The sequence below is a fragment of the Pempheris klunzingeri genome, chromosome 15, assembly GCF_042242105.1.
Source record: "Pempheris klunzingeri isolate RE-2024b chromosome 15, fPemKlu1.hap1, whole genome shotgun sequence".
Taxonomy (NCBI): domain Eukaryota; kingdom Metazoa; phylum Chordata; class Actinopteri; order Acropomatiformes; family Pempheridae; genus Pempheris; species Pempheris klunzingeri.
In genome coordinates this window covers 6,992,970-7,019,350 of record NC_092026.1, presented here as the reverse complement: position 1 = coordinate 7,019,350, position 26,381 = coordinate 6,992,970, and the positions used below count along the sequence as shown (strand labels likewise).

The window sequence follows — 26,381 nt, the reverse complement described above, 5'->3', positions numbered from 1 at the left end:
ACACACACACGCTGCTGGTTACTACACTGCATTAATTTTTCGATTGAGCAAGTAATCTCTTAATATATAGAATAGTGAAATATGTTCACGCTAATTTTCATAGAGCCCATGGTGATATATCTAAATTCCTTGCCATCAATCTACAATTATAATGAAAAGAAAAGAAAAGAAGCAAATAATGAATGATTAAAATGATGTTTTTTTCATTGCTTCTTGTGGATTTCAAATTTTTTTGGCAAAAAAATGTCTTATCAGCATACTATTGTAAATTTAAAGTTGCAAAACTGCATATATGCAGCAAAAAAAGATTGTAAGAATCAATTGTATGGGACATGGGATTGGGATTAATAATGTATTAATGATCACTTTCTGTATTAATCTAAGAGTGAATGTGCAGGGCAAGGAACTCCGTAGCCCTGTTAAAAAGTAACATAAATAACACAAAAATAGCTGATTTCAAGGTTTAATGTGTTTTAAAGTCGTGAATTCATACTTTTTTCAGAATCTTTAGGGACATAGAATTATAAATCTTTCAACTGTACAGCACAACGTTAAGCAGCAGCAACTGGAACTTATGCAACACACGAGCAGACATGTGCTCTGCATAGCTAATGATGGTAAATGGTCTAACTAAATGCACTAATAATAAATAATGTAACACATGAGTAAGAGGCACATGTATTCCTGTGTGTGTGACAACAACTTGGCTTACAGTAAGAGAGACACTTTCCCATCCTGAAAACAGCTCTATATATATCGACCCCCCCATCACAGTGCACCTGCTATTCTGGCCCCTCCTGGCCTGTCGGCCCTCAGCAACAGATCTCGTAATAACCAGGTTGTGCAACAGGAGGGCGGCCGCTGCACTTGAACACACTGACAGGACTGTCACACATAAACCAAACACACATTCAACATTGTGACTGATCACCTATCATCGTCATTTATTGATGGCTCATTTTGTCCTTTCCCATTCCAAACCATTTCCATGCTGTGATACTATCACTGTATTTACATGAATGGAACAGTGAAATACACTATCATCAGTGCTACATGCTAAATATGTAACTATTATTTTCTATTTGAGGAACCTGCAGACTCTTTCTAGATTAACCAATTACCAGTTTTGTCTATAAAATTTTACAAAATACTGAAAAAAAACATTATTTTCAAAATCACAACATCCTCAAAATATCTTGTTTGGTCTGACCAACAGTCCAGAACCTAAAGATATTCAATTTACTATCCTATAAGATGAAGAAAAGCAGCAAATCCTTTCAACTGAGGAGCTGAAACTGGGGAATATTTGGTATTTTTGTCAAAATAGTTGCCGTTTAATTTTCTCTCAATCGATTAATTGAATAGTCGTTGCAGACCTGTATTTAATTACAATTCAGATCAAATAAACTTCTACATTTTATATTGCATTAATGATCTGACATGACTGACATAAATGCTTTAAAAAACAATGTAACGAAGGCGTATATTTTCTGTGTCATATGAACACCCATATGAATACATGTGATAAATAAATCAGTGTACTGAAGCCATATGAATACATGTGATAAATAAATCAGTGTACTGAAGTCTGCTCTATAAATAGAGGCTCTGGAGCTCTGGAGCTCTGAGAGAGATCACTATGTGCTCGGCACCAACACCTACCTACTCTGTACTGTATTACACTGAAATGCTTTGGAGACAAGACGGGGACACTGTCATGATACTCAGCAGCTCAGGTCAGATAACAACCATGGAACAAAGATTTAGTCTCCAATAAAAAAGTGATTAGACTCTTAAACCTTTAACCAGCGAGAGTGAGAGATTGTGAAGCACGGGGATTAAAATCCAGTTGGATGTCTGTGTGACATGGTATCAGTTTACTCAATCACCGCTGGTATGCAGTAATTGTGGAGGATAAGTGGCAGGACGCTCAGGTCTTGTTCGGCTGGATCAAATAGCCATTTTGTTTTTCTCATATCAAAGACTTGTTGACGACCAGGCGTTTGGAATGAGTGGAGGGAGAAAGAGAACAGCTGAAGTGGGTCACCTTATTGTAGATGTGCACTTTACACGCACACATACAGACTTACAAACATAGTGCAAAAAACCATGCAGATATAATTTCATTCAGTTATATAGCTTTCAAAATATTCAAAACATTGTTATATAGAAATGGATTGTATCTTCTCTATTTTATGCTTCACAGATGTCAACGGTCTGTCTGAAGAGATAAAACTTTCCCCAGGGATGAAACTAACATCTAAATTCATCATTTCCACAAAGTGGCCTGTGGCATGGCCTGTCATAGCTGGTGTAGCATAAAGTAAGAGCAAAGGGTCACAGTCAGTGGAAATATTGGATTTAAACACCCCAGATGAACATTTTAGTATTCCAGGCAAAAGGTAGACATCTGTGGGATCATGAAAATACATTTTCCTGCTGTCAAAAACAGGCAAAGAAGAAAGTCTAAACACAAGCAGCCATAAATGGGCGTTTCACTACCTACCTATAATTTGTAAATTGGCAATTTTTTAAATTTGAAGGAACTATTTGATAGGAGCAGGGATGTGCTGATCCAACTTTTTCTCTCAATTCTGCATAATCAATACAGTACACCTTTTCATGTCACTAAAATAACAGGAATATTTTTTATTATATTTCGTCATATTCTGCATTGTAAATATGTCTACTTTTTTGTGAAAACTTCCTTTGCAGTAAACCTGATTCTGTTTCTGATACCTGGGCTCTATTTGTTCCAAATACAAATCTGTACAAATCCTCACTTTGTGGAATATACTGGAGTAATTTTTTAACAAGGTGAGATCAGACTCTGCTGTGACAGTGAAGATGGAGTCAGTGGCCCAACATGACTCAATGCTCCTGATAACAAAAACACATCATTTCAATGTGGCATTGAAAAAGAAACTGTATTAACTGTGCGTCAGTCATGTCACCCTGTCTGTCTAATATAATCACTATGTGCAGATATACTGATCCAGCGTATTAGTTTGATCCATCTGTAGATAAAAGTAAGTGAGCATAACAATCTCACCAGTATTTTTGATACTTGGTGCTACAGACACATTCACAGTCTCTACCAAAAACATTATGAGGTTCACCACCCAGCCCTGCTATTGGCTCACACACACATATACTGTAATGATAACCTCTTATCAAAGCCCTGTTGCTGAGATTCCATTAACCCGTTTCTATATATCAGAGCTGTAGTGTAATCTAGTTTAGCTGTGGGTAAGACTAATCATACACCGTCAAACAAAAGGTCAGAAAATCTTCACAGATCCCTGTATCAGAAAACAAAGTACGGTGAAACAGAGATGACAGCTATGTACACACAACCTGCATCACATACAGCTTTCTGAGCAAAGAGCTGGTTAATGTGTAGTCGTTCACAAGGCAGTCATATCTGGAAACAGGCTCCTGGTATAACAAACACATGGCAGGTCACATCACCTCAACCAGATCAATGCGACAGCTGGGTCAACAAACAGTGGAAGTGGCTCAGTAAAGCCACTCTGCAGGACAACATAGCTGTGTAGTGACATGAAAACAATCACCTATTATGATTGATAAGGCACAAACGAAGTGTTCAGATAACCCACTCAGAGCTAAAGTCCCTCAGCAAAGCAAAATCAATGATTTTTGATTATTTTGTTGTAGGTGAAACGACCCTTGGCCCCTGAAGAGCAACTCCCTACACCACTTACAGTCCCATTCATCATCCCGTTCATCACCAACCTAACAGGTTTTCATTCATTTCCTGGTGGATGAGAGGCGCCCTACTCACCGTGCGGTAGACATCTTCGCTGCTCTCCTCGTACTTCTGCTGTATCCTCTCCTCCAGGAAGTAGATACGGAGCTTGAGGCTGAAGTTCTCCTTCTTCAGGTCATTCAGGTGCTGTGACAAAGTACGGTAGCCGTTAGACATGACCGTCAAAGAGCACCGAAACTGCTTGACATGTCCGTTATAGGTCAGAAATAAAAAGTCTTCTTTGACTTCTCCGCATCGTGGGGGAATACGGAGTCCATTTTAAAGGACAGCGACTGTCAAGGCATGTCCTCGTATCAGAGTCTGGTAACCGCTAGACATGCTACCTCCTTCTCCAAAGGAGCATAATGTCCCAAAATACAACTTATTTACAAAGTGGCATCCCAGTCTCTAGCAGGTCATTGGGATACCATCTACTAAACCAAACACACACTAAAACTAATGCATTCACACACACACACACGGACACACTAGTGTCTACAGGGGTGTTTGCAGTGCAGAGGCGACTCTGCAGCCAGGGCGGTCAGAGATGTAGCCATGTCAGCTCCATGGCGTGCTCTGGTCTGCGAGGGGACAGGACATGAGCTTATTTTACTGGGGGAGACATCCCTGGAATCCCAGACTGCCTGGGGAGATGGGTGTAAGGGGAGACGAGGGGAGGAGGGAAGGCAAAGGGGGGAGGTAAGAGGCTCAGGGCTCGCAGGCAGTTGTGATATGAAGGGAGGTCTCACCCCTCTGCGAAGCAGGAGCTCCAAAACGAACAAACAGGCACAACAGGAGCAAGGAGGGGTTTAAATGAGAGTCCCCTTCTGTCCTTTTCATTTTCCTTTAAGATGTTATGAGAATAATTGTCATAAACCACGTCCCCATCTGTTTTCAATTAATTCTTGAATTAAAGCAGGGTATGCTGTAGGGCGGGACTACCTTCTGACTAGCCAATCAGAGACAGGTCATGCCATGCCTCAAGTGTCGCTTCTGGCCAAAAAGGTCAAACTCAAGGCTTCAAAACTGTAGTCCACAAACTAACGGGTGGTGTCTCAGTGGCTACGTCCACCTCTTGTACACAGTCTACGTTAAGGACAAGAAAGTATCAATAATATTTGTTTTATTTTGGTATTTTGCATATTTATTACTTTTGTAATAGCAAACTCAGAGTGCTAAAGAACTTACCAAATTCATCCAGCAGAAACAGAAACACTTGGAACTTAGAAAGAAAGAAACAAACAAACAAACCCACTATGCTATCTGCCAAGCACCAAACAGCAGACAAACACAGTTAGCAAATAGGTACCTAGTGAAGAAAGTTAATATTAACTAAGTGAGTTAAATGCCTAAATGCCTAAAACTGGATCTTTTTCTCAGGAATGGTGGAGGCCAAAACAGCTCAGAGGAGAGTGAATATTTGACTTAGTCATTTTTGGCAAGAAGCTTGAGCCCAAATTAACACTAATGTCACCTTGTGTCTGCTGGATGTGAAACTAGAATGGTTAGTTAACAAAGCTATAACTCGCTGATATCATGTCAGGGCTTACAGCTTCTTTCGGTATTTTTTTAAATTATATTTTTGAATTCTTTTTCTTTTTTTCATTTCTTGTTTTTGAGATACATAAAAATATTTTTGAAGGGGTTGAGTCAATATCACACAATGTTTTAAAGGGAACAAGTCTACCCTGAATTCACCATCTGTGATAGCTAGACAAGAACCCCCTGACTAACCAGTGGTTAACCAGGCAGACAGGTGAGTGGAAAGACGCTGGATGAAACTGGAGACCTAGGGGGCTGCGAGCCATACAGCTATTAATAGGGAGATGTCCTGAATCTCACAGAGCGGTGAATCCCTGAATGTCCCCCAGAGTCATGAATGAACAGGAAATAATAATAACAGAAAGGAAGACAGGCTCCACTTGGTCTCATGATAAAAGCAACAACCTCAGCTAAAATCAATTTTCATGCCAAAGACAAAGGCAAAGAGCATGTACAGTGAAGTGAGTGAGACATGTTACCAGCACATGCAGTTACATCATTATTAGCTCTTGATGCATTCAGTGAGCGTGCCCATTAAAGTGTCACGTTACACGCTACTGCTAAATAATTCTGAGCAAAGATAGGATAGGCGCCAAGCCGCGTCTCAACATAGCATTAAGGATGACATCATGTTCGTTGAGAGTGTTTTTAAACAACTCCATGCATGATCTCATACACACTCGCGGTTCAGCTCCTCATCTGAGACAAATAAAGAGGAGTTACTGTGTGTAGATGTGTGCGTGCCGTGTGTGTTTGAATGTGTTTATTTCTGTGTAAAAGTGTCACATCCAAGAAGTGGCAGCCGTGTAAGTGACTCCACAGCTTTGAGCAGGGTGCTGCCTTTCACAGAGTAACTTCAGCTATCGTGACTAGTTGGTGACACCTCCCGTTTTAACAGGGCTCAGCAGCACCTTCAGAATAACATTAAAGGGCTATCACTGGTGGTGAGTTTTCACAGAGTATAAGCTGCAGATACTACTACTGGGTACACTGCACAAGACTGCAAACAGGCAGTATGCACAGCGGGTTACTTGTGTGCCATATTTACCAGAAGACACTGTCGATTAAGAGTGCTGCTGGTCTCTGATATGTTTTATTCGCTCCTAAAGCAGGAAGTTACAGGTGAATGGATGGAGGTATATAAGGGAAAACAACAGACCAGCTCTGCTTAATATTGCTCTGTGTTCATGTTGCAATACTTTCTATACTTAAAGGAATATTTTTTGGAAAATAAACGTATCTGTTTTACAGCTCCATTAGAAAATCAATAATGCTCTCATGTCTGAGCGTTAATTATGAAGTTAGAGCCGGGAGGCGATTAGCTGGAAACAGATAGGACAGGGGGAAGCCCTGCTCTGCCCAAAGTACTAAAATCTACCCACTGATATGCTAAAACTCACTAAATTTCATGTTGTATGTCATTCATTTCATTGATACACAAACAAAAATGTAAATGGTAAAACTATTTACATGTTACAGGCTAGCTGTAACCTTTATGCTAAGCTTACTGTCTCCTGACTCTCTTCGCTCTTGGCATGAAGTAAATAAGCACATTTCTCAAAATGTCAAACTATTCCTTTAAATTAATCTCTGCAGATGTTGACTAGTTTTTTTCTCCAAATGACCACCTCAAATAACAATAAAAAAAAGCATATATCAGCATTAAATGGTACATAAAATATAATGCTTCTCATAGTGACATTAAAAAAAACAAAGTTTGTCTGCACACCTGGGAAAATTTGCGCAAACTGAATAAAAACCTTTTCATGAGTTAAATCCAATCTTTTTGGATTGAAATTCATATTCTATATCATTTCTCTTTAACTTCAATCCACCTACATTGTCAAATTTAATTTCAAGTTAAATTTAACTTGAAGTAAAGGCTTTTGTATTTGGGTCGGCAATGTTCTTCTTGCTTATTACAACTGCCTGCTGCCCAACATGAAAAGCAGTACTTAATGTCTTCTTTTTGTAAAATGTGACTGGTACAATGCTCAATAATAGTGCAGCAGAGACTGATGAGAAACCCTAAAGTGGGCCATGCTGTAGCCAGAGGCAGACTGAAACCACCAGGAAGTCTCAGGGTGTTTTCCATCTGATATCACCAGCTGCAGGTGTTCTCCTTTTCAATACAGCAGCCTTTAAAACATATGTTTCAGAGAGTTTCGATATGAGCATGGGTTTCTAGATTAGACGCTGATTTTCTCACCGTGCAGTGATCTGATCCGGTAGTAAAGATGCAGCATTAAAGCAAACCAGATCAGCAGAGTATCTCTTGTAAGAAGACATGAAGCCACAAGATGGCACTGTAAGGCAAAATTTCAGTGGACATCTAATGTGTCACTGGAGTGTTACTCCTCATGCTGAAGGACAATCAAGTGTCACTCATGTCAAACCGATTTCAAAATAAAAGCTCTCACCTGTTCAAACTGCTTGAGTGTGTGAAGCTGAAGAGGAGGAGAGTTGTCTGTTTCATCGCTACACAAATCTAAGCAGAGGAAAACAAAAATTATAAATCACTACAAGCCACGTGAGCGATATGTGTTTACACAAGCCAAATAGTATATTTTTCAAATGAAACCTACGTACCTGTCATGAGACCTGTGATCTTGGATGAAGTCTGCTCTTCCACAGCACTGTCCGAGGAAAGAAAAAAACAGTAGCATTGTCAGCACAGGTAACACACGCACGCACACACAGGAGAGAAAACCTGCAGCAGCATGTTCATCACCACATTTCTAGTGGTGTGAATGTCACACAGCCTGCTTTGTAGTCCTGAAAGCTTTTCAATAAATTAAAAAGCCACTAAAACCTTTTCACTATAACAGCATGATCTCATTTGCACCTCTGTGGGGAATTGGGGGTCGTCAGGGGAGTCCCAGCAGGAGGGGATGGGAGATCTGGAGGGACAGGGGGAGCCATTGAGGGTCAACTGAGCCTCTTGGGCCTTTGGTACACCCAACTGGCTACAAACCAAAACTAGAGGTGCATACAGCACATGAAGGTACAATAAAATACTGTGACCACAGCACAGCAGCAGCAACGTAAACCCACCACTCCTACCACCGAGACAGGACTGCATTAGTGCTCCCCCTTCCAGTCTGCCATGTAAATTCCTCCGACAGCTGCCCCGTCAGAAAATGTAAAGACAGTTGCTGCGTGCCAGAGCTATAAAAGTTCACCAGGTGGATAAATAGTCCACATGCTGCATTATTGAGGTGGGCAGGGTCTCTTTATCACATTTCACTACTGTTTTCTTCTCTGCTGTGCAAATATCAGTGGGATGGTCCATGCCCCTGTATGTGGGAGGGATTTGGTGATGCAGTAACCTACATCCAATATGACAAACTGCATGCAGGATTCACTCTGAGTTAATACAAGTGACTCTTACACTGTGTTTGATGCATAACATGGGCTGTGATGGGTGACGAGTGACTGGTCACGGTGTTTCTTATTATTGAATGTCATGCATTCAGCCATTGTTCTCTGGTGCTCTGTCAGCACCTGAGTGTGTGTGAAGGAATTTAATCTTATATATAACCCTTGGGCCTGCAACATGAAGAGTCGACCCTATTGATATTTGCTATTGTATTGTACCGCACAATTGTGCAAAAGTAGGCCAGAATTAGCCTCCTGAAGCGCCTCCTTATCACACACATCTCTCAGAAAATCCTGCTATACATTTGTATTTAAACAGATATCCGGTGCAATATGGTAATCAAAGTCCAAATGTTTATCGCCAGTGGCCTCATCAGCTTTATCCACCGATCCATGCAGCATGCAGATGGCTACTGTATATGACACAGCCACGTCTTGTGTGGGGAAAAGGCCTTTATTACACCGGAGGATGTCCGACTGCTTTAGGATAGGAAACTGAAAGCAGCATGTGACGGCAAAATAACGGCATTGTGACACAAACGGGGGCTTTAAATAACCCAAAGCACGGTATAAAAGCCCGGGTCGTGTTTTGTTAAAATACCCCATGAGCGCCACAGAGTCCCCCCGCACACAATTGACTGAATGCCGCCTCACCTCTCAGACTCTCCCCAGATTTGCTCCGGCGAAGATGAGCTCCAATCCATATAGGCTGCTCCTTCAGTCATCCATGCCGGCAAGCCTTCAATTCACCCGACCATTATCCATTTTTAGAGCAAATACAATCACGCAGGGGGCATGTTAGTGTGCGCGCGCAGCACACCGCTCAGGTCTGGAGGTGGTGAGAGGATGGAGGCAGGGATGTTTGAGAGCCCCCATCCCACAGAGCAGAGCCCTGCTGCTGGACCAGCCCCCCACCACCAGAGGAGCTGAGGAATATGTTTAAGTAAAGTAAAAAGGTTGAATATCTCACAATAATCACCTGGTCATGCCCTGATTTAGATGAATACAGTAACAGATAATAAAAAAATGCCACAAGCATGTTTTCAGAAACAATGGAGGCTGCATCATATACTGACTTACTACAGTATCCCACATGTACTCCTAGACCGTAATTCTTCGGTTTATAATCAAATGTCCTTTGACTTTGTGATACTTTACTTTTTCTTTTTAATCAAGATGCAAGTTGTCAGCAGCTGGACACATCATTCACATATGAATAAATAATACATAATAATGCACTTTAAACAGCACTGGTGGTAAAAGTCTTTACAGCTTTCACTAAAAAGTCAAACAGCTACTAGTACTCATTATGCAGCAGAATGGCCCCTTATATTTTGGATTTTGTCACAAAAATCGGTGGGTCTAAAAAAAGAACAAAAATGGCTTGAGTTGCAAAAGTTATTGAGGTGCTTTTATTTAAAAAAAAACAGTGGGGAAAACAAAGTTGGAGGTCCACACAGCAAAAACAGAAAGGCTAAATCCAAAAACAATACTTGTCACCTGTCTGGTTTACAGCCGCCCTCACACTGACTCCTCGCGATCTTTGGTGGCCAGAGGCTTCTAAATGTTAAGCCCCTCCCCCTAGACCAACCCAACCGCTGATCAATCAATTATCTTCCCTTTAAACAATCAACTTCACTGCCAGTTCTTACATGAATCAAAAATATCACACAAATATCACAACTTACAGGCATCACCACTTCCCGGTCAAAGGCCTTAAATAAACCTCAACACTTTGACACACAACTTCATCAGTTAGGTAACATCACCTATAACCTGGTTGGACATGGTACCTTCCGCCATCAGCACACCTGCATGGGACCCCTGTAGCCTCTATATAAACCAGCACTATGGTCCTGCTCTGTTTAGACCCTGAAGCATGTGTCGTCCACAATCAGTGACAGAATCTTTGTCACAGATTTCATTGTGGACGCATTAACTTGCAAGATGCATTTTAATGTTGTAGCTTTTATTTCATTGTGAGAAGTAGTGGAGAAAAAATATAAAATAGCAGATAAAGTCAAATGCAAACATTTAAATATGTATATCAGTACAGATAACAATGATTTCTGAGTCAGAGCAGTAACATCTTCACGGTTTACTGAAAAATGCTTGGAAAACTGTTTCACCACTAATTAGTTTTTTCTAAGGACACATCCTTCATCATACAGCTCAGGGCTAACAATGATTTCGCTGTTATCTGTATCAAATTGCTGAGGCTGCTGATTATTTTATCTGTTTGGAGGTAGCGACGTTGACTTGGGGGGTCCTGCTCTGAAAGAGGAGGGGGATTATGGGGGACAAAGTTAACAAGATTATGTCACTGCTTTAGCACTCAGTAACGGCAAGAGGATGTGAAGAGGGATGCAGCTTTGGTAATCTTGTTAAAGTTAAGAGACCCAATGTGTAGCTGCAACACAAACAGCTTTGGATGAGTAGAGTTGGTTCTTAGCTGTGGCTGTGACACACAAGACCCCGAAGGAAGAAGAATAAAGACGCTGAGCTGATAAAGGAACCGAAAATATCAGAGTTAAGTCGTCCTGTTTCACATTTATGTCTTCACTGGAGGCCTCGCTGTCACTTCTAAAACCACCACATTCACATCAGCCTGGAAAAAACCCCTCTCTGCTTCATTGCCAGGAGCAGGTGTGCTCACATGTGGTTTATGGGGACATTTTGAACCATGGCGCCCTCTCCTGGGACCATTTAGTCACTCACTCTGCAGTGCTTGGAAGATTTGTGCAAGCCGAAGCACTATTGTAGCATTAGGGCTGAAACACACACACACACAGAGTTGTCTGACAATACACTCCCTCTTCTGTGTGACCTTGTCCTTGACCTTTGTGAGCACAGGCAGCTGCTGAAAACTACTGTTTGTGCTATAATTGAAGATGGAGGACAAACTATGAGGTGACTTTCTTATTGTATCTATATCTACACATCTGTATATGTAATTACAAAATATGCCCATTTTTATTTATCTATGAAATTTATCATTTTGTTCTCAAGGTTGTGGTTGGGTTGAGCCTGATAGATGTCAGGGTAAAAAAGATTTATGTTGATGTCTTCAGACAAGTATATTTGTATAGCTCATTTCAACAACAAGGCAATTCAAAGTGCGTTACACAAAACATTAAAGATATTTGAATACAATAAAAAGCAGAGACAATAGAAAATAAAATCAAGCTTAAATAGAGAAACAAAGGTATAGAATTACAAGAATAAAAGTTACAGAAATAAAGTATTCAAGGAAAGGCAGCAGCAAACAGAAGTCTGTATTTGGCCCTAAAACATTCAGTGCTTTAGAAACCAATGGTAGTATTTTGAAATGGACTCTCTTGCAGACGGGAGGCCTGTGTAAAGATGTGAGAACCGGACTGATGTGGTCTATTCTCGTGGTCTCAGTGAGGACTGAAGCAGCGGCTTTTTAGTTAAAGACACCGTTACAGTAGTTGAGCCTGCTGGAGACAAAAGTCCTTTAATCCTCGATATATTCTTGTATATAGTATTGTATAATAAGTCCACCCTGCAGTAGGAGTACATTTTGTTGCTTTATGTGTTTTTTTTTTAATGCATGCGTTATTTCTACTTGAGTTAATAATTTGAAATCTTCTTTCACTGCTGTACATCACTGACTCACAGTGACTCTAGTGTATAATTTCACTATACTTGTAAAACTTTTATTTATTCAGTCAACTATTGACTTTTTAACACAAAATGAAGAAAATGAAGTGGATATACTCATATTATGTCTGAAATTTGGTCCAAATCCCCGTATGTACTGCATCTGTACTACATAATGTTGTATATTGGCCACTTTCATGTCATGATTATTCTAAAATACACCATTTTTTCTTGTGATAGTAGTTTTGTTATTTTTTAAACATACTCCTCCCCATAGATCGTGTACACACACAGTTTCCCATATGATCACTGAATCAATCTGAACATACAAACATGAACCAAGGACATTTTTTCCACTTGTATTTATTAAAATCACTCTTGATACACTTGGCTTTCAATTGACCCCTATCATAGCTGCACTACAGAGGAGACATAAATATCTAAATTTTCTCTTATCAGTCATCATATCTGAATCTTTCTAAGCATTTCTTTAAACTTAAGGCATAAGATGTATAGTTTTTTTTTTCTTTGTTTTGTTTTATTTTTTAATTTCTGACCAACAGCTTTGTGCTGATTTCCCTGTTGCTGCAAAACAGCTGCAATGACCTCAACAGACACTAGATGTCCTCATAAGACCACCGTGAAATCAAGCATTTACCACATTCAGCAAGAGAAACCCCCCATGTCTACAACATGACAACACATTTTTAGCCGTATACAGTCATGCTTCATTAAAGTCATTCACTTTACTTCTCAGCATTTATACAATCACACCAGATACAGAAGCATCTGCATCAACACAAAGTCTCTGGTATCCTCTGTTTCATTCCTCTGTCTCCACATATCTAAGACTTCTTCTCAAAGATCACACGTGGTCCCGACCTGCTCCCCCGAGGTGCTGCAGAGATGATCCAGATGGCAGGGGATTTCCTGAAGTCCCTGTCAAGTATCTTGTTCTCCTCAGCCCGGGCCATCGCCTCTAGCTCGGGGGAGGTTTCTGGGCACCAGTCTACCATGAACTTGTCCTTGGCCTCACAATAGTTCACCACCTCTTCCTCTGGCTGCTCCCCAAACAGCCAGTCTGGAAAACAGAAGGAGAGGGAAGCAGGAAATTGTGTGTGGAGGGAACACAGTAGGGATGGAAGAGAAAAACAATGTAGGGGCATCTTCTGGTTTAAGAAGGACCTACAGTGTAGTAACATACCTGCACAGTCATGGATGAGGTCTTTGATGAGGTGGCCGATGATGGCATAAAGGACACCCAGCACGACGGAGACGGCTATGAGCAGGTAAAGGACATAGGTAGGCATGTGGATGGCATCCCGAGAGGGGGGTATGTAGCTCTCAAAGAGCACCGACCCATCGTCTTCCCTGTAACGAACGTTTAAGCCCTCCACTGGCTCATCCATGGCTGTCTGGGAGTCTTCGAAGCTGCTGCCAGCCAGGGAATCCACTTAATACCTCAGTGTCATCGCTGCATCGAAGGAAGCCAGCACAAAAGGTTTCATCTCACAGATGTTCCTATGCAAACTGCAAAAAGACAGGAGAAAATACTGTATTCAAATATGTGTCTGAAGTATTTCTATTGAAATCACCTCACTGCTTTGCATAATGAGCACAAACTATATACAAACTACAACAAAAGTTTAGCAGCCAGAGCAAAAGTAAAAACTTTTACATACAGCAAGGAAACAGGTAACGATCCTCCAGTTCACTTGGTGTCTTTACACTCCGGGATAAATACTCCACTAAACAAATAAGACCTGAATTGAAAGTACAGGTATACCTCTCACCCTGACGAATCTTTCATTTTGTTTCCCTGCGCAAACACCCTACCTGTCTGCATGTGGAGCTATGCAGATGGAAACTAGATTAGCTGCAGCGGCTTGAGGTACTCAAGGTCAGAGGAACAATGCTGCAAGCACAGTTTCCTAATGAGGGAGAGTATTTACCTGATGCATATGGAAAGGCATGCATGATCTGTGTATCTGTGTATCTGTGTATGTATGTATGTATGTATGTATGTATGTATGTATGTATGTATCTATCTATCTATCTATCTATCTATCTATCTATCTATCTATCTATCTATTCTTGTGCTTGCATCATTACAACGTATCTAATATTGCTAATGTGCAGTAATCCTTGACCTTCACAGTAAGGTGACAGCCCCTGACACAACCAGGTATTAGAGGAAGGTAAGATGGATTAAGGAACAAAGACACAACAGACACGACTCTCGTACTGTATGATTTATTTGTTTACTGGACAGAAGCTTAGTCCAACACCAGAACAGGAAAACTTATGTGATTTTATTCTTCCGTGACACATTACAGCAACATGTGTGGCATAGTGGGGAAAATGCAGGTTGTGGCAGTTTGATTGGTCAGTGAGGAAAATGCACGGAGATGGCAAATTCATAATCAATTTTACAAATCTTTCTTTAAGATTTACATTAAAAAGTCTTAAAGTTACACTTTCTTTTTTAGATTTAAATGTTAGCTAATAAAATGTACTTGTCACAGCTCACATCATCATCTGTGTTTACACTGCATATCATTTACATTTTTTTATGAGATGAGAAATTGTTGAATGAGGCTGCAAACAATAATGGAGTGTGATGCATTTTGATTGACTAACAATATGGACCATCAATAAATAATCAATTTTAATAAGTAATCAAAGTAAGCACTTGTTTCTTAGCAAAACGAATATGAACTATAAGTGTTAAACAACAGGTTTCTTTATATAAAACAGAAATGCCTTAGCTTATGCAACACTCAAGCAAAATACACTGATCACTGCAAAGAAAGCAGATGCTTAACAAAAACTGATCTGAGCTACCTATGTGACAAAGTGATGTTGCAAAACTCAAAGGGAAGTGGCGTAAGGGGTCACGGGGCAGGCGAAGGTGACACTGTGAGTGGATACTCTTTTTTCTCTGGGGTGTGATGAAGCGATGGCGCTTCTCAGAGGAGGAGGGGATGATGGACAGTGGTAGCCTCCGTCTCCCTGGTGGAAACCGGGCAGCAGTCCAATCTTTTCCTTCTCCATCGTCAGCTGGTCTTTCTCCATCAGCTTACTGGAAATGCTCAGTCGCCGCTCTTCTTCTATCTGTGCTCTCCCTTCCTCTAAATCATCCTCCACTGGTTTGGGGCCAAGAATCCAGTCTGTGGAGGAGAAACAGAAAACATGAGGTAACAAGAATAAACTGAACTAAAATGACTTTTAGTGACTTCACTGTGTTTGTTTTAAAGGGGCACTCCAATTTTTCACATGAAGTTCAGTTTATTCAACATATGGAGGTATTTACCAGACGGGGGGGTCAAATTAAAGATGCAGTTGTTGTGGATGTGGGTTATGTGAAAAGTATTATCCAGTGTTTTTCAGACTAAAAGTTTGGATATCTCCTCCTCCCAACTTTGCGGAAGTGCAATAGAAAATCAAAGAACCCCTTTAAGACATTACTTTAGCAGCAGTTATTCGCTGGAATCTGTTTTGGCATTCACCTTAATGGTACAACAAGGAAACTGTTAGGAAGGGTGACTGCCACACGCAAACCTCAGGAGAATCATCATCAAGCAACATGCTCACCCAAAAGGGGAAAAAGGGGAAGACGAAACACTGATAGAGCCGCGGCCCAAGAGCTCAGGGAGAAAAGAATGACTCATGGAAACCAAAAAACACGGACACCAGACAGTGACGGGAACGAGAGGACATCAGCCAGGGGTTACCTGCCAGGTCATGCATTAGATCTTTAATCAGATGTCCCACTATGGCGTAAGTGGCCACTATAACCAACACCACCCCGATTAGGACATAGACTACATTGCGCGGCAAAGTTATAGCATCTCTCGCTGGCGGTATGTAGTCGACAAAATAGGCCTCCTCCTCTTTCCTTCTGGATAGCTGGAGGAGCTGCCGGTGCTCAAACACCAGCTGTGTGAGGTTCAAAAGCTCAGCTCCTCCTGAGGCGTTCAGGGACACAGCTGTTTGTTGGTTCATGGTTCAGCTGCTTTGGTAGAGTCAGTTTTGACAAGTGGATGCTGCTTTGGGGTTGTTTCCTTGGGTGATCACAGATTTATTGTCTTGTTGCAGATCCAAGCTTCGCTGTGGCACTGTGAAGACTTGGATAACAGGACGAGACGAAGAGGGAGGGTAGCTGAGCATTAGAAGATTTTAAACATTTTCATATTTTCTGAAGCGGGGAAGAATGGCAGGACTGGTGACAGATGGCAATGTCAAGATGGTTCAAAAACGGGAGCATGGTCTCCTTCGAGTGACAGCTCTGTGACAAAAAACAGTGCTTCAAAAATGTAGTTCACCAGACCAGAAAAATGTGAGGCCATAAGTGTGCCCATTCTCCTAATCTTTTGTCTAGACTTAAATCCCAGCATTCCTCCTTCCAGTCTTTTGGAGAGGGGTGCTCAGTCACATTTCCAGGGGAGCAAAGAGTGTGAGATGGACGAGAGGTGAATATAGGACAGACAGAGTTAATAGGATTGAGTCTGTCACAGAGTAATATCAGCTTTCCATCTGTAGGGATTAGAGATATGAGCGAGGAGAGGTGGACAGTAATACGCCAAAGAGGCTTATAGTCCTCCATGACCATGTTGCATATATCTATCTATATATATATATATAAATATATATGTGTGTGTGTGTGTGTTTGTGTGTATGCTAGATATATTACAGTAAACCCACTTTATCTTGGGTTTAAATGGCATCACTTTATGGATATTCCGTGCTGCAAATTCATCTTAAGCACAGCACATCTACTTCTTACACTCTTTAAATGTCACATAATTCACTCATATGATGCCATATTTTCATGGCTCATCTATTGCTTCATAACAGAGCAGATGGTGATATTCAAAATACAACCTGACCAATAAATATCCCAATGGGTAGAAAAACTGTACACATCAAATGCAACTTAAGAAAGACTGTGAAACAGATACAGTACAACATATCGACCACCTTTCTTTTATAAATGATGAGAAAATGTTTGAGATGAAAAGGAACGTGTTGATGAATTATGTTTTTAGATGTTGTAGTGCAGTTAGCACGAGAAGATAGTAGACATTAAAGAGGATTTCTCACCTTGTAATCAAAACTTGGAATGGCTCCTCAGCTCTTTTCTGTGACTGGTGAATGAAAAGACTTCCAAATTGACGTGTGTTGCACACAAACAGCTCTGGAAATAAGCACAAACACATGGCAGAAAGTTAAGGTCATGCAAACAAAAGGCTTACCGTAGTGCGTAGCTCTGTCACAATTAACCAAAAAAACAAAAAACCCACCATCGTTGATTTTTCTCTGCAAGTGGGCAAGTAACTGATGATCCAAAATTAAGTTTTTGTCCTCCTCTATCTTCTCAGTACAGCATCAGGAAGTATACTGCTTCTCTATGCTTTAGATTTAGATTCATCTTCTGTTGTTTCCTGGGAAGTAGAGCAAAACTGAGAAGCAAGAAATTGCCATTCTATGAGGGTGATGGCAATATTTGCAAAAAGAATGAACCAAGAGACTGGGTGCAGACCGCAGTAGAAAGTGTGTGCCATGTTATGTAGAAGCCGGGGGAAAAAAATAAATCAAGATGTGAACTTCAATAAAAATCAAGGCTTCCTGGAAAGAAGAAGCAGGTGGAAAAGAGACAAACGAGAGTAAAGGATGTGATGGCAGCTCAGTGTGATGTGTCTCAGTATGAGTCTGTCAGGAGTGTAAGACTGTCTGTGTCAGTATCAAGGTGTTCTTTAGTAATCCTTGACAGGATTTGTTTGACACATGCCACTGTCACCAGCAACACCTTTAAACTGAGCCAGCAGACAGCCAAACAGAAGATGGAGAACATTTAGCGTCACTTGAAGCACCTGTTGACACTGAAGTGTGCTGCAGTTTCACACTGTAAGACACAAGTACTACAAGAAGGCAAATCACAGATTCTACGTGCAGTTTGATGTAGTTTCCTGTGCTAAAGCTTTAGATAAATCCAGACCATTACCTGTAAGAACGACTCCTTTCTCAAACACTTGCAGGATCCATTCAGTTCAGTCAAAAAAGATTCAGTTAAAGGGGCATTGCCAAGTCTTCTCCAGGTGTAGTAGAAAGCAGATCAATTGCAAAATCAGGCTCCACAGAAAGCACTACAAGCTGAACTGCTCACACAGACTAATCCTAAGCAAAAAATAATAACATCCGGTCACTCGGTCAGTCCATATTGACTGTGACTCCCTCAGGCTGGGGTAACCACCTTCTGGGGTTTGTCTTCTGGCTCCGTCAGCCACTTGAGGTAGGCATCACCCAGAACGAAGGTCCAATAGATTACGGTTATAGAAGTGTTTACGGTCACAATGCCGATGATTAAAGGGTGCAGCATGGTGGCAGACTGGGTGGACTCTTTTAAAAATCTGTGTCACCTCAAAAAAACGTGTGTCTGCTGCGTGGGCGAAGGGCTGTCTGTACGTCTGATTGAATCGCCTCCCTGTGTGCTTCTACTCTCTCCATGGACTCCCCACCCCTCTCCACTCTCTCTTTGCACTGGTCACCAAGTTTCTGTGGCAACAGCAGCATAATCCTCTTCAGCCGCTTTGTTACAGAAGATAAAGTTGCATTAGATGTAGGCCTGCTTTACAAATGTTGCTCATCCATAAGATGCTGTTGCGTAATGCACATGTTCATTCTTTACAATATGGAATAAGAAAAAGAGTGGCATGAGCCAGGTTTTTGGAAGGAAACTGTTCAAGAAATATAACAGTGAATTTTTGTTTTCCTCAAACATCCTAGAATCCTAGACTAGAAAAAAACATAATCTTTGTTCTGAACTTTATGTTCTCTCTCAGATATAATCCAGCATCTAATCAAGACAGGAGACATCAGATGGAGGAGTTCCTAATCTTACACCAAACAGAACAGATGGCTCCTTAATCGAACCCCCGGGGCCACAGGGACCTAGACAACAAGTGCAGCATGACAGCGATTTTTTTTTTTCTTCTCATGAGTCATTACAGACTCACCACATGTACCTAGAATCCATAAACTGAATGAAATTAGAAAGCAAAAACACTAATGTTTAATTCAGTGTCTTGAAGAAGCCATTAAAAAAAAGAAGCAGTTCCTCCACCAGGTGGCAGTGTGTACAAGCTGCACTCAATGGTGAATGACCATAGTTTGTATGATTTAAATGGTTTCTTGTGGTAGCATCGCACAACAAAGACATCATCAGCTACTAAGTGTAGCCTCAAAAACCAAATTGCTTGTTTTCGCCAAGATATTTTACGCATTACGCACGAATCAGCGATCCATTAACTAAACTTTGCTTTTCCCTCCTTTAAAAATGGCCCCCTGTTGCCTCCTGGGTTGAACTTTGAGATCCACCAGACAGCAGCGTTGTTTTAACACGGATCAAAAGGCAACAGGTGACACTCCTTCTAATTATCTCCAGTGGAGAGGACAGTGGCCGCTAACATGCCTCACCTCACAGCTACGCGTGTTTAGAAGGGAATATTTCTATCTGGGTGTTTCTTACATACAAAATACGGTCAGACAAGAACTGTGCAACAATGAGGCCTCCGGTGGAAGTCTGCGTGCTTCTCCTCTCTCTCACGGCTCCTGGAATTTTGTACGCCATGAACAACATCCCTGCGCTTCAGGAGTAAGTGTTTGTGCACTCCTTCAGTGTCTCTGTCTTCTTGGCCTGCTGTGTGGAGGCACTGCGCGCTGAAGCCGCTATTATTAACAGGCTTATCCAGCGGCCCACAGCCCGAGAGGAAAGGAGGTTTAGCGAGGGCGTGTTTATCCTGAGCTAACCTCGTTTTAAGTGACTGTTGAAATTCTTAAAGCCTACACAGAAAACAAGATTCACTTCAGCCTTAAATGGAAAAAAGCAGATGCATGTTTAAAATGTGTAATACACGAATACAATGAAAACAAATCATCAGCCTTTGCACAGGTGTTCCTTGTTGGTACCAAGGTCAGTTTTTGAATTTCACCAATGAAAAGATCAATATGAGAGTGGAGACCTTGAAAAGCAGTGGAAGAATGTTGAAATCATCTTTGTGTTAGGAAAGTGGAGGAAGTTGCGAAATAGTTTCTAGAGTTGCCTACAACCTAAAAACCTTTCTTTCATCTGATGAAAATATGAATGTTAGAAAGTGTATAGATAAGTTAAAATGACGGCTGCAACTAATGACTTATTTTCTAAATGAACAGGTTTGAATTGTTTCAGGGCCTATAATGGCTTTCTGAAGCACATGGTGACTTCCTCACATTGCTTGTTTTGTTTGACCATCAGTCCAAAGATTCAGTTTATTATCACAAGAGATGCATAAAAACAGCAAATCCTCACGACTGAGAAACTAGAATCAATAAATGTTTAGCAGCTTTGCAAAAAAAAAAAAACATCAGAATAACCACTGATTAATTTTCATTCATCATTTATTGCTGCTATTCCATAGACCTCTTCCTATCGTGGGAATAGGAGTGGTCGTCCTGGGATTTATTTTCCTCCTCCTCCTCCTCACTGTGCCACACAAGATGGCAGTGGATCCCTTATTCTATGGTACAAGCACACACTTTAACATGTATCAGTGGAGGTGGAGTGGAGTGTTGTTTTTTCATTGTGCCTCCTCGTGTCTGTCCAGTTTTTGCAGAGTTTTCCTTCACCTGCATGGTGGGCCTGATGAACGCTTTAGAGCAGGATGGATTCATCTCCGGCCTCATGGCCTTCTACCTAAAGATGGTGAGAGAACTTGAAGACTGAAATGATTAGTTTTATTTCAGAAGTCTGTTTGTCAGGTTTTAAATTCATCACATGCTGTCGTCTCTCCAGGGTGAGCCTCATCTTAGTGCCGCCTACGCTGTGATGATGTCTTACTGGGAAGGCTTGGTTCATTTCGTCCTTTTCCTCACGATCATCCACCGCATGTTCAGAGGGTAAGTATCGCCACCACAACCTGTCCGCTACGTCTTCAGTGAGTCCTCTAACGACACCTGCTGATTTCCTGTCCACGCAGGAAGTCCTATCGTAGCCTGGGGCTGTTGTGGACGGGCTCCTCCATCGCCCATCAAACTGTTCTCATCCCAGGAGTGGTCATCGGTGAGAGCTCCCACATGAACACTTTGATTCTTCACGTCGTCCGTGGTGTTTCTGGACATTTTTCTACTGATAATGTTCTTCTTTGTGCAGGTAAATATGGGTCAAACCTTCGACCAGTTTTCTGGAGGAACATCCCCTTCTTTTTGGCGCCTTTCTGGGCAGCGTCCCTGCTCTTTAGCAGACCCAGAGTGATGCCAGTCATCACAGCAGACAAGGTCAGTTTCAGTTTATATATTTATATTATTTATGTTTCTATCTGTAGAGGAGCGTTTTTAGATTGTTTCATTTGAACTATTATCAGAGGACAGAAGAGGTGTAACTGTACAGTATTAACGTTTACAGTAGGAGAAAATTCAAATTTTAATATTAGAATAGAAAAAATACGATAAACAGTATTTTTTTCCTCACTGCGACGTCTTAGACTCATCACACCACCTCTCTCCCATCGACGATCAACTACTTTGTGTTAATTTACTTGTATGATGATATCCCAGCCTGACTGACGATGGATGTTTGACGCTGATACATATACTGTGTATTGTCCAATTAGTTGTTTTTCTACACAAATATATCTCTGGACCAGCACATTTAACTACAGACTTTCCTATGAAAGACAGTAACAGTAAAATGAAAGACAGTAAAATGTAAGACAACAACAATAAGATAACAGTCTTTGACAGTAAACTTAAGTCAACATAATAACTATAAATAAAATCTAACATTTTAAAGATGATTTAAGAGAAATTAAGCTGAAATATGCATAAAATGCAGATTTAGATTAAAGATTTTTTTACTGCAGTTTTTTAAATCTGCCAACATGAACACCAACAACCATTTTCAATGACTGAAATGACCACTTGTACAGTATATTTACTGAGGCTGGTTTCTGTGTTGGTTGACTAGATTTCAGCGGAGCAGAAGAAAAGTCTACTGTCTCGACCTGTTGACCTGCTTCTGTCTCTTCTGTTACTCGCAGCTATGGCCCTCTGTGTTTTCCGAGGCTTTGTGAGTAAAACTAGGGGGCAGCTTTTGCATGACGAATGAGGACATGAGGTCACATGTACAGCATGAACACTATAACTCACGCCTCCTGCTCTGCTCCAGGTGGTGCTGGACTGTCCTCTAGACGCCTGTTTCACATACATCTACCAGTACGAGCCCTACCTCAAAGACCCAGTCGGCTTTCCCAGGGTCATGGTCAGTCTGTACGACATATAACGATACACTGGATCACACCAAATATTCAGTAGATTCTAAAATGATGATCTTTTTGTGCATCATTGCTGCAGATGCTGGTGTATTTGTTCTACGCTCTGCCCCTGCTGACTGTCTTCATCTATGGTCTGAAAACACCTGGATGCAGCTGGATGTTGGACTGGACCATCTTCTTTGCTGCCGCCATGGCTCAGGTAACTGTGATTATTGTGGCTCTCATGTTATTATTATTATTCCTTGAAAAAGCAAAATACAGCGTAAAGTTGACTTCTTCCTGCTGGTCTCTCAGGCCCAGTGGTGCCATATCGGAGCATCTCTGCACTCCCGCACTCCCTTCACGTACCGAGTCCCAGCAGACAAGTGGTGGCCTGTTATCGCCCTCAATGTGCTGCTCGCTGCTGTGCCGGCTCTGCTAGCCCTGCGCTGCCACACCAACCCCGCTTATTTCCTAAAACCAGTTCCCAAGGGACAGGCCAACAATGCCAAGAAGAAAAACTAGACCCCACACCAGCCGTGTACTGTTGAGGAATACTTCACTCTGTGACACGGCTAATGTTTTCTGGGGACTCTTGTTGGTGCACAAACTGCAGTTAACACATAATTTTTCAACCTAAAACCCAGAAGAAATCTAAATGTTTCTCTCTGAGTCAACTGTTCAAAATCAGTCACCTCACGCAGCAGCACTCCCTGCATGGACTATTGGACCCTGATAAGAAGGCTGTTGATGGAGGTGAGGACTGTGACCGGCTTGCATGGCTTTGCACGTGTGACGAATACAGATACCCAGTGGGCTTCTATCCAAACTAGGACCTGGAGCATACAGGGCGGCATCACACCACTGGAGAGTGAAAATAATCATTATCTACATCTTTCTACGCAGAAATCCAAAACTCCACAGCTTGAAGTTTATTTTTACTGATGCAAAACTAAACTGTTTTTTTGTGTAAAAGCTAAATATAAAAAGTCATAGGATTCACTGAATGCTTGAAAGACTGAAGAACAGAGTTGTTGACAAAGGTTGATGCACCTGGTGCCTTAACATATTTGACGTTTCCTCATGTTCTCACTGGGGCTGCAACTAACTGTTGTCTTCTGGCTGATCAATCATTCAGTTCACATTTCTGAAAACAATCAAAAGGACCACCACCATTTCATAACAACCTTCAAACACTTTTTGTCCAGCAAACAGTTAAAAATCCAACGATGTTCATGAACAGCATCAAATCCTCTCACCAGAAAAGCTGAACCCAGTCATTATTTGGTGTATTTGCTTGATAAATGGTTTAGATAATTAATCAGTCATCAAAATGGTTCTGGGCATCAACTTATCCATGCACCATTTCAGGTCTAGTTGTGATGGCGTGCCAGTGTGGCTTTCCATGTTTCCTGTTCCCACTGTATTTTGTACAATAAAAACAAATGGAGCACTGAACTGGGCGTCTCTTTGTTGAGCAGACCAGGTACAACTACAACTACAACTACATTTGTATCAGTTATTCCTTGTTGGCTTTATCTGAATGTCTTAGCTCATCCTAGATTCTGTGTTTATCCACAAATAGAGCAGTTTGCTGCTTTAACAGGACTGTCTCTTCACATGCCAATACTGGTGATGTCATTGTGCCCTCTGTGCAGTGAACCGCTGACCTACTTAACTCTGCTGTCAAAGTGATAAGAGGTGAACCCTGGATTTGGGCGAGCTGTCACATCCAACAGCCCTTCAAATGATCACATGACACATCAGTCACTTGTCCACACGCAAAATGTTTTTCTCTTTGCTGTGAAAGTGTTCATTTTAAGCATTCTGAAATGTGATAACTTTTAGGTTAAATAAACAATACTTCCACTGGTTTTTCCACTAGACTTTATAATAATTAACTTTTAAACTGGCATGTAAATTATTGGCAAAAATAATAATAGTTAAATGGACATGGAAAAATATCCAGATTAGCAGAATATTTCACAGACTTTGCATGTCTGGAGGGGTTAGAGCCTGTATTTATGACTTTAGTATTCCTAAAATCATGGCAAACAACACCCTTTAATTATTTTGGTTTAGGTGGAAAAAAACTTGGTTGCTTCTTGTGTGACACGTGGTTCTGCTGTTTTATTAACTTTTCTGGCAAACATAATCTCTTATGTCCCACTCACCTCGTAGGCTGCCCCTCTCTTCTTAAAATATTCTGCTCACAGACACAACAGAGATGAGAAAATTGCCTTGTGAACCAAACAGGAAAAAACCATTGCTCGCTGTGCCGAGCAAAATAAAGTGAGTGGCAAAGCTCAGAAAGGTAAAGTGAAAATAACAGGGTTTGATTGACTTTCATCTGCTGGGGCACCAAGGTGACATGATAGAAACAATCTCTAAGCACAACAGCACTTCAGCACTTCCTAGATTATAAGATCTGTACACGCTCCAGTCAAACAAACCACGTCTACAGCCATGCTAGCAGCTCACAGTGGTGCAGCTAACATCAGCATGCAATGATAATGTTAATGTTTTACAGGTAATGTTTGTTTACTATGTTCACCATCTTCATTAAACATGTCATAATTGCTCATCCCATGGCAATCCATTCAATAGTTGTTCAGACATTTCAGTCAAAGTACAAATATGAACCTCATGGTGGAACAAGAGTAAAAGTCAGGGGATCCTTTGGGCACCATGAATGTGTTTTTAAATATTTCATGACAATCCATCCAATAATTGTTGAGGTGTTTCAGTGGGGACCAAAGTGATGGACAGACCACAGGACCAATCCTGTTTCTATCTTGAGAGCCACAGTGCAAGTGTGGCTTATCAAAAAGTACTATTGAAGGTAGACACTAGAAACCAGTTGATGGTTTGTTGGTATGAACTTCAAAAAATAAATCGTATAATCAAATGTTATTCATTTTTTTTCACTTTATTAAGAATGGAATACAACAGCAGGACAAAAAGTCATAAGAACACCAAAAAAGTGGATGATGGATCAAATATCAAAGGGACCAAAGGACAAAAAATAGTGACATTCTACCCATCATGTAAATATAGCCGTGCAAAGATTGAAAGTATTTAGCAATTAAGATACAATCAAGTGGTTATCTTGAGAAAGTATTGTATAATCCCATCCCACTATCTATGGGACATGTTCATTAGCTGAGGGTGATTATGGGGATGGGGGATCTATTTGATTGGACAAGGTCCAGCTATTGATCAAGGATCAGCCAATAACAAACACCACAATATTTACAATACAGAGATTAGAGGCAATCAAATGATTAATTTCATTTATTGTTGAGTGTTGGACTTATATACTGGTATAGAAAAATGATGTTACGTCGGCTCTCTGAAGTATAAGTAGAAAAGGAAAGCGTATTCACTAGCAAATGATTCATAATAAATAATAACATAACACCAAAACATAGCAAATATTAGAAAAAAGCATGTCAGTAGAATAAAACAGACCAGCTATTCAGGTGCTCTATGGAAAAAGTAACAGCTACAGTACACATACAAAAAGCTCAGGCTTACCAGGGACTGAATGCTAACTTGCATCAATTACATGTGTGCTTTGTAAACAGAATACTAAGGTGAGAGTCATTTTTCATGTCGAACAAGTAAACCTTTACAAAAAAAAAAGTGACTCAGCACTTTTCTAAGTTTCTCTCTTACATGCATACGCACACACACTCACACACAGCTGTCAGTCCGACAGACAGAGAGAGGGTTTTAGTTCATGGACAGGAGGAGGAGGATTCACTGTACTGACATGTTAG

The 26,381-nt window shown here is 41.0% G+C and overlaps 2 protein-coding genes across 3 annotated transcripts in view; one reads left to right on the top strand and one right to left on the bottom strand.

Annotated features, from left to right (window-relative positions):
* LOC139214437 (myomegalin-like) overlaps window positions 1-4,326 on the bottom strand; it is a 37,870-nt gene extending 33,544 nt beyond the window's left edge. The window contains exon 1 of the mRNA XM_070845296.1: window positions 3,806-4,326. Coding sequence (XP_070701397.1) covers window positions 3,806-3,946 — 141 coding nt within the window. The 5' untranslated portion in view covers window positions 3,947-4,326. The remainder of the gene's footprint in view (window positions 1-3,805) is intronic.
* A 15,451-nt stretch (window positions 4,327-19,777) lies between these two features.
* tm6sf2a (transmembrane 6 superfamily member 2a) overlaps window positions 19,778-26,381 on the top strand; it is a 112,218-nt gene continuing 105,614 nt past the window's right edge. The window contains exons 1-10 of one of the 2 annotated variants that reach the window (XR_011585482.1): window positions 19,778-19,967; window positions 20,770-20,873; window positions 20,956-21,053; window positions 21,144-21,247; window positions 21,328-21,410; window positions 21,501-21,625; window positions 22,314-22,415; window positions 22,515-22,607; window positions 22,700-22,819; window positions 22,915-23,906. Coding sequence is in view for 1 of the 2 variants with exons in the window: in XM_070845802.1 (XP_070701903.1) it covers window positions 19,876-19,967; window positions 20,770-20,873; window positions 20,956-21,053; window positions 21,144-21,247; window positions 21,328-21,410; window positions 21,501-21,625; window positions 22,314-22,415; window positions 22,515-22,607; window positions 22,700-22,819; window positions 22,915-23,124 (1,131 nt within the window). In the remaining variant the exon portion in view is untranslated. Of the gene's footprint in view, window positions 19,968-20,769; window positions 20,874-20,955; window positions 21,054-21,143; window positions 21,248-21,327; window positions 21,411-21,500; window positions 21,626-22,313; window positions 22,416-22,514; window positions 22,608-22,699; window positions 22,820-22,914; window positions 23,956-26,381 lie in introns of those variants that run through there. The other variant, XM_070845802.1, reaches the window with a different exon arrangement.